The following is a 9,424-nucleotide window of genomic DNA, read 5'->3' as shown; positions in this document are numbered from 1 at the left end:
CAGCCGAGAATGGGAAGAGCGGAAAACAGCGGACCTGCCTGTCATTCTGGGTGGAGCAAGATGGCGGCGTGCAGCCTGCAGAGAGTGCTGGAGATACAGAGCCAGCTGGAGGGCGCCTTGTTGGAGGCGGAGAGTGAGGGGGAGAGGGAGAGGCTGATCCTGCAGTATTTGGAGAAGGTGATTGGCCGGGCTGAGGAGCTGACAATCCCTGACTTCTCTCCAGGTACCCAGGACTCCACACACAGACCCCCTTCGGTAAAGGGGGCCTATACATTACATGGACCAATCACACAAGACCTATACAATACATGGCCCAATCACACAGGACCTATACGGTGCTTGGACCTATCACACAGGACCGTCCTATACAGTACATGGCCCAATCACACAGGACCTATACAGTGCATGGACCTATCACACAGGACCTATACCGTGCATGGACCTATCACACAGGACCTATACCGTGCATGGACCTATCACACAGGACCGTCCTATACAGCACATGGACCAATCACACAGGACCAATACGGTGCATGGACCAATCACACAGGACCTATACGGTGCATGGACCAATCACACAGGACCTATACAGTGCATGGACCTATCACACAGGACCTATACGGTGCATGGACCTATCACACAGGACCATCCTATACAATACATGGCCCAATCACACAGGACCAATACGGTGCATGGCCCAATCACACAGGACCAATACGGTGCATGGACCTATCACACAGGACCAATACGGTGCATGGACCTATCACACAGGACCAATACGGTGCATGGACCTATCACACAGGACCTATACGGTGCATGGACCTATCACACAGGACCTATACAGTACATGGCCCAATCACACAGGACCTATACGGTGCATGGACCTATCACACAGGACCTATACGGTGCATGGACCTATCACACAGGACCTATACGGTGCATGGACCTATCACACAGGACCTATACGGTGCATGGACCAATCACACTGGACCTACAGTGCCTTGAAAAAGTATTCATACCCCTTGAAAGTTTTCACATTCTGTCATGTTACAACCAAAAATGTAAATGTATTTTATTGGGATTTTATGTGATAGAACAACACAAAGTGGCACATAAATGTGAAGCGGAAGGAAAATGATAAATGGTTTTCAAATATGTGAAAAGTGTGGGGTGCATTTGTATTCAGCCCCCTTTACTCTGATACCCCTAACTAAAATCTAGTGGAACCAATTGCCTTCAGAAGTCACCTAATTAGTAAATAGAGTCCATCTGTGTGTAATTTAATCTTGGTATAAATACAGCTGTTCTGTGAAGCCCTCAGAGGTTTGTTAGGGAACCTTAGTGAACAAACGGCATCATGAAGGCCAAGGAACACACCAGACAGGTCAGGAATAAAGTTCTGGAGAAGTTTATAGCAGGGTTAGGTTATAAATAAATATCCCAAGCTTTGAACATCTCACAGAACACTGTTCAATCCATCATCTGAAAATGGAGAGAGTATGGCACAACTGCAAACCTACCAAGACATGGCCGTCCACCTAAACTGACAGGCTGGGCAAGGAGAGCATTAATCAGAGAAGCAGCCAAGAGGCCCATGGTAACTCTGGAGGAGCTGCAGAGATCCACAACTCAGGTGGGAGAATCTGTCCACAGGACAACTATTAGTCGTGATCTCCACAAATCTGTCCTCTATGGAAGAGTGGCAAGAAGAAAGCCATTAGTGTTTGCAGTTTGCGAGAAGCCATGTGGGGGACACAGCAAACATGTGGAAGAAGGTGCTCTGGTCGAGACCAAAATTTTACTTTTCGGCCTAAAAGCAAAACGTTGTGTGTGGCAGAAAACTAACACTGCACATCACCCTGAACACTCCATCCCCACCGTGAAACATGGTGGTGGCAGCATCATGTTGTGGAGATGCTTTTCTTCAGCAGGGACAGGGAAGCTGGTCAGAGTTGATGGGAAGATGGATGGAGCCAAATACAAAACAATCTTAGGAGAAAATCTGTTAAAGTCTGCAAAAGACGTGAGACTGGGGTGAAGGTTCACCTTCCAGCAGGACAACGACCCTAAACATACAGACAAAGCTACAATGGAATGGTTTAGATCAAAGCATATTCATGTGTTAGAATGACCCAAAAATTGCTGTTCACTAGAGTTGCACGATTAATTGTAAAAAAAAAAAAACATGATTGTTCACTAAACGTGAACCCCCCCCTCATGATCCTAATCCGATATTTCCACGATTCTGTTTAACAAGTACAGAGCCGTTCTCTGCTCAGAGCTGTAAAAAATAAAAACATTCCTTAGCGCTGAGATAATTTGTCCCCCTCTAGATGTACAAAGCTGGTAGAGACATCCCCAAAAAGACTTGCAGCTGTAATTGCAGTGAAAGGAGGTTCTCAAAAAAACACATTTACATTTTTTGGTTGTAACATGACTAAATGTGGAAAATTTCAAGGTTTATGATTACTTTAAGGCAGTGTATATAGTGCATGGCCCAATCACACAGGAACTATACAGTGGCAGACAGTTTTTTTTTTTTTGTGAGGGGGTGGCATGCAACCCCCCTATTGGTTGGTGACATCTCGGCGCACCCCCCCCCCCCCCAAGCCCCATCAGACCTGCTTCCCGATTGCCGGGAGGAGGATTAGTGTTGCAACACACCTGGATGGGCTCCGGACGCAATGCCCTGAGCCCACCCTGAAGCCTATTAGAGCCTCTCTGGCTCTAATCAGTGCTTCAAAAAAACACACACCCGCCCATCCATCCTGGCGGCCGTATACGGTACAGGGGTCCCATCCATCCTGGTGGCCGTATACGGTACAGGGGTCCCATCCATCCTGGCGGCCGTATACGGTACAGGTGTCCCATCCATCCTGGCGGCCATATACGGTACAGGGGTCCCATCCATCCTGGCGGCCGTATACGGTACATGGGTCCCATCCATCCTGGCGGCCGTATACGGTACAGGGGTCCCATCCATCCTGGCGGCCGTATACGGTACAGGGGTCCCATCCATCCTGGCGGCCGTATACGGTACAGGGGTCCCATCCATCCTGGTGGCCGTATACGGTACAGGGGTCCCATCCATCCTGGCGGCCGTATACGGTACATGGGTCCCATCCATCCTGGCGGCCATATACGGTACAGGGGTCCCATCCATCCTGGCGGCCGTATACGGTACAGGGGTCCCATCCATCCTGGCGGCCATATACGGTACAGGGGTCCCATCCATCCTGGCGGCCGTATACGGTACAGGGGTCCCATCCATCCTGGCGACCCTATACGGTACAGGGGTCCCATCCATCCTGGTGGCCATATACGGTACAGGGGTCCCATCCATCCTGGCGACCCTATACTGTACGGGACCCCTGCACCGTATACGGCCGCCAGGATGGATGGGACCCCTGTACCGTATACGGACGCCAGGATGGATGGGACCCCTGTACCGTTTACAGCTGCCAGGATGGATGGGACCCCTGTACCGTATACGGACGCCAGGATGGATGGGACCCCTGTACCGTTTACAGCTGCCAGGATGGATGGGCGGGGGTGTGTTTTTTTGAAGCACTGATTAGAGCCAGAGAGGCTCTAATAGGCTTCAGGGTGTCGGCTCAGGGCATTGCGTCCGGAGCCCATCCAGGTGTGTTGCAACTCCTATCCATCCTGGCGGCCGTATACTGTACAGCCTTTTACTGTAAGACCCCATTCACACCTGAGTGTTTTGTAGTGGGGGGAAAAAATCTATTATTCTCTATGGAGATGGTTCACATCTCCACTCCAAAACACCAGAAGCTCTAAAAGGTCTGAAGCTCAAACAAGTTCTGAGACTTTTTTTTTTTAGGCAGATTTGGGCGTTTTCTGCTTTTTACATTGGTGACCTTTTGACCTGTGCAAAAACGCAGTAAAATTGTGCGACTTTCTGCCTGAAAATGCTATACTCAGGTGTGAATGGGGCCAAAAGTTAAAGGCTAATGCTACCTTTTGTAAAAAAAAAAAATCTTGCATCCATATTTGCAGAAAAAAATTGCATTTATTGTTATTTTTTTTGCAAATGAGCCTGCAAAACATTGCAACTGGCATAACCGGATTTGGGGTGCAATGCACAGGCTCTTCCAGACTTTAACTTCATCTCCCTGTTCATAGCAAGGTATGGAATTTGTGTTACTGAACTGGAGGAAGTGTCATCTGAGCAGGATGGGGGGGGGGGGGGGGGGGGGTGTGTACACTTCCGACCATGTTACGCCCTAAATATAGATATAACATGATCTAAGACAGGGATCTTCAAACTACGGCCCTCCAGCTGTTGCAGAACTACAAATCCCAGTATGAAAAAGAGGAATCACCGCTCTAAGATACTAATCAAAGTCTCCTCACCTGATCCAAAGCCAGTGGTGCTGGCAATGCATGGAATGATGCAAAATGAAGGAAAAACGTTCTGGACAGCCGCACTCCAAAAATAAATTGCTTTTATTGTAAAATAAAAAAAACACACAAAAAGCATGCCACAGCAGACGGGGTAGAAAGTAGGGTTGTCCCGATACCAGTATCGGGAGCGATACCGAGTATTTGCGGGAGTACTTGTACTCCCGCAAATACCCCCGATGCCTAAATAGAATACTTGACCACCCCCCCGCCGCCGCAACGAATGCCGCCGTCGACCCCGTCGCATACCGCAACAACGCCGCTGCCGCATGGTTAAACAGCGTGCGGGGAATATCACAGCTTTCATTTGAATAGCTGTAGTGTTCCCGCTGTGCCGCGACTACAGCTATTCAAATGAAAGCTGTGATGTTCCCCGCACGCTGTTTAACCATGCGGCATCTAGGTATGGGGGGACATGGCTGCATATAGGGGGGACATGGCTGCATATAGGGGGGACATGGCTGAATTTATGGGGGACATGGCTGGATATAGGGGGGACATGGCTGGATATAGGGGGGACATGGCTGGATATAGGGGGGGCATGGCTGCATATGTGGGGGGACATGGCTGCATATGTGGGGGGACATGGCTGCATTTGTGGGGGGACATGGCTGCATTTGGGGACACATTTAAAAATAAGTATCGGTATTCGGTATCGGCGAGTACTTGAAAAAAATTATCGGTACTTGTACTCAGTCCTAAAAAAGTGGTATTGGGACAACCCTAGTAGAAAGCTTTTTACCCCGTGTGCTGTGGCATGCTTTTAGTGTGTTTTTTTTTTTTTTTTTACAATAAAAGCAATTTATTTTTGGAGTGCGGCTGTCCAGAACGTTTTTCCTTCATTTTGCTACAAATCCCAGTAGGCCCCTTTCACACTGAGGCGTATTTAAGGCGTTTTAGCTCTAAAAATAGCGCATAAATAACACCTGAAATAATCCTGCCCCAGCATTCTCAATGTGAAAGCCCGAGGGCTTTCACACTGAGGCGATGCGCTGGCGGGAGAAAAAAAAATCTCCTGCAAGCAGTATCTTTAAAGTGGTGAGAGGAGCGGTGTGTATACCGCTCCTTCCAATTGAAAACAATGGGACACTGCGGTAATACCGCCGGCAATGCGCCTCTGTAGAGGCGCATTGTCAGCGTTATTAACCCTTTTTCGACCGCTAGCGGGGGTTAATATCGCACTGCTAGCGGCCGAATACCGCCGCAATTCCACGGCAATTCCAACGGATACCGCCACCGCACATACTGCCCCAGTGTGAAAGGGGCATTAGGCATTGTAAAACTCTGACATTCACAGACATCTGGAGGGCCATCGTTTGGAGACCATTGATCTAAGAGGTGGAGTTGGCCTCTGCACTTCTCTAGACCTCATTTATCACGTTCAGTTCACCCGTAACTTAAAGCGGGGGTTCACCCTAAAAAAAAATTACAATGAGCTGACCTGTGACACGGACATCATGCTAGTCTTTTTTTTTTTTTTTTTTTCACACATACCGTTTTATCTGTATTTTCCCCCCGGATTCCCCGCGGGAGTGGGCGTTCCTATTCACAGGGTAAGTGATTGACGTTTTTCCGACCGACGCATACAGCGCGTCACGAGTTGCCGAAAGAAACCGAACGTCGGGTCGGCTCTATATGGCGCTATACGGCGCCTGCACACCGACGTTTGGCTTCTTTTGGCAACTCGTGACGCGCTGTATGCGCCGTATGGAAGAACGTCAATCACTTACCCTGTGAATAGGAACGCCCACTCCCGCAGGGAATCCGGGGGGAAAATACAGATAAAACGGTATGTACGAAAAAAAGACCAGCATTATGTCCGTGTCACAGGTCAGCTCATTGTAATGTTAGACATTTTTTTTTTTAGGGTGAACCCCCGCTTTAAGAAGAATACTAATTTCTAGAGAACAGCTGTAACAAGAAATTATCTATTAATTCCATACAATGATTCTTTTTTGTTTTTATTGGATAACTAAGGCCAGCTGTGCTTTTATGTTGAAGTTGTGTTTTTTTTTTTTTTTTTTTCAGAAATATACAAATATCGCCTTTTTCTGTTGATTTTGCATTTCTTTCTTTTCTATCTTTTGCTTTCTTAGGTTTGGAATGGCTGAATACAGAAGGTGCCATCTCTCTACACAAAGATCTATGTGGAAAAATTGTGATTTTAGATTTCTTCACATATTGCTGTATCAACTGTATGCACATCCTCCCTGACCTGCATGAGCTGGAGCACCGCTACACTGATACAGGTATCTTATACACATCTCTATGGAGAGGAAATTACATTTAATTTAATGGTAATTAAAGTGGTCATAGACAACCACTTTCTGCTACAGGTAAGCCTATATTAAGGCTTACCCGTGGCTATCTCGGACATCTCCTAAACCTAAAAAAAGTATGAGGGAGGGAATGTCTACTGCTTGTGGGGCCTTCCCCCTCCCCAGGCTGCGAGTACACTGGCTCCGGTCACAGACACTGTGTACAGAGGCGATTCGAGAGTCTCTGCACCATCGATTATTGTGATGACCAATCACAGCAATCACAAATGTAAACAATGTAGTGTTTACATTGGAGAGCTTGCCCCTTCTTACAACAGAGGAAGGGGATGAAGGAAAATAATTGGTGAATTATCATTTTATTAGTTCCAGATCACAAAGAGAAGCAGATTCAGGGTAGAGGAGGTTTGATTGTGAGACTTCTTTGAAACCACTTCACTTTCCCTTCATCCCCTGTACAGCTCCATTCTATCTCTAGTGACCTGTATATTAACCCCTTACCTCCCTTATCCTGCACTTCTGTACATTAAACCCTTCAGCTCCATCTTCTCACTGTACATGACTTGCACATTAACCCATTCACCTCTTCCTCCCTGTGTAAGGCATTTTTATGTAGTTTATAGTTTAAAGCGGAGGTTCACCCTAAAAACATGTATATACCATTCCATCCAGCATACTGCCGACATGTACAGTATGCTGTTTTTTTTTTATTTTTTCGCTGTACATACTGCCGTATAGCTATTTCCACCCCGGCTTCCAGGTAGTGGCTCCCACGGGACTGGGCATTCCTATTCAGAGACTAAGTGATTGACGTGATGACAAAAGCTTCCCCCCGGCGCATAATGCGCGTCACCAGTTTCCGAAAGAAGCCGAACGTCGGTGCACAGGCGCGGTATAGAGCCGACTCGCAGTTCGGCTTCTTTCGGAAACTGGTGACGCGCCCTATGCGCCGGGGGGAAGCTTTTGTCATCACGTCAATCACTTAGTCTCTGAATAGGAATGCCCAGTCCCGCGGGAGCCACTACCCGGAAGCCGGGGGGGGGGGGGGGAATAGCTATACGGCGGTATGTACAGTGAAAAAACAAACAGCATACTGTACATGTCGGCAGTATGCTGGATGGAATGGTACATACATGTTTTTAGGGTGAACTTCCGATTTAAGGGCAACATTAATTTAAATTTTTTTAATTTTCTTTTATAGAGTAAACCATAAATAAACACAGTGGGTATTCAACACCACCAAAAGTAAGCTCTATCTGTCTCAAAAGCATGATATAAACTGTATTTGGGTCACTATTGAATGACGGCGTAATTGTCAGTCAAACTATCCCTGCACTTAAAGTTTCCTGGTAATAAAGGGGTTCGTATAGGCTGGTGCTCAAATGCTTAAAGACAGATTCAGATATTTATATCACTCCTGTTCATTGTAGACCTGTCCTAGTTCCATAACTGTTATATCTGAGCCATGTCTGAGGTTGGAGGGGACATAAGATCACATGACCATAGCTGGCAAGGCATGGGAATTTTTTCTTTTGACGACACTGGAAGACGTGCAAGTTGAATGTATATATTTCTGGCGCATGTTGCTTTCAGATGTTCACTTCCATTCTGTCGTTTCTTTCAGATGGTCTGGTCATTGTTGGCGTGCACTCAGCCAAATTTCCCAACGAGCGAGTTCTGGAGAACATTAAGAGCGCCGTTCTTCGATACAACATTACCCATCCTGTAGTGAATGATGCAGATGCTACCTTGTGGCAGGAACTGGAAGTGTCCTGTTGGCCCACATTGGTCGTGTTGGGTCCTCGGGGGAACATTCTATTCTCTCTAGTTGGGGAAGGAAATAAAGAGAACCTGTTCCTTTTCACCTCTATGGCCTTAAAATTCTACAAAGAGAGGCAAGAGATCAATTCCAGTCGAATCCCACTCCAACTCTACCGGGATTCCTTGCCCGCCTCTCCATTGCTCTTCCCTGGAAAGGTGGCCATAGACTCATCTGGCGAGAGGCTTGTGATTGCCGACACTGGTCACCACAGGATTTTGGTTGTGTCCAAGGAAGGGAAGGTGCTTCACAGCATCGGAGGTAAGAGCCTATTGGTTTTATTATTATTATTATACAGGATTTATATAGAGCCAACAATTTGTACAGTACAGTACAGTTACAATACAATTCAATACAGGAAGGATCAGAGGGCCCTGCTCGTTTGAGGTTACAGTCTAGAAGGGAGGGTCAAGTAGAACAAAAGGTAGTAGCTGTGGGGGATGATCAGATGGACAAAATGAAAAAAAAAAAAATACAGTTGTTAGGTGTTGGAAGGATAGGCTTATCTGAAGAGGAGGATTTTCAGGGATCCTCTAAAAGCTAATAGAGAAGGAGATAGATGGACAGATTGGGGTAAGAAGTTCCATAGGCTTGGAGAGGCTCTGGAAAAGTCCTGGAGATGAGCATGGGAGCAGGTGATGAGAGAGCTGGAGAGGAGAACGATTAGGTTGGTATTTTTATAATGAATAAAAATTATGTTCAGCTTGGCCACGCTGCTTTAGATCTGTTATCTGTCACAGAGAAGAAAACACTCTCTGCACCAACATCTCCCCGTTCTTCATCTCTGTGACCCGATCGCGGGACACCGGTGGTGATCGCGTCCGCAGGTCCCGATTGCGCGGTCACGGAGCTCACGGCTGGGTCGCAAATTATATGGGACGTACCTGTTCGCCCATTTGCGCAG

At 47.1% G+C, this 9,424-nt stretch overlaps 1 protein-coding gene across 2 annotated transcripts in view; it reads left to right on the top strand.

The window, feature by feature from the left end:
- The first annotated feature begins 17 nt into the window (after positions 1-17).
- Positions 18-9,424, top strand: part of NHLRC2 (NHL repeat containing 2) — a 76,757-nt gene continuing 67,350 nt past the window's right edge. The window contains exons 1-3 of one of the 2 annotated variants that reach the window (XM_040361573.1): positions 18-223; positions 6,522-6,674; positions 8,326-8,781. In XM_040361573.1, the coding sequence (XP_040217507.1) occupies positions 61-223; positions 6,522-6,674; positions 8,326-8,781 (772 nt within the window). In that variant the 5' untranslated portion in view covers positions 18-60. The remainder of the gene's footprint in view (positions 224-6,521; positions 6,675-8,325; positions 8,782-9,424) is intronic. The other variant, XM_040361574.1, reaches the window with a different exon arrangement.

This window comes from Rana temporaria, chromosome 8, assembly GCF_905171775.1.
Source record: "Rana temporaria chromosome 8, aRanTem1.1, whole genome shotgun sequence".
Classification (NCBI taxonomy): Eukaryota; Metazoa; Chordata; class Amphibia; order Anura; family Ranidae; genus Rana; species Rana temporaria.
This window is presented reverse-complemented; position numbering and strand designations above follow the sequence as displayed.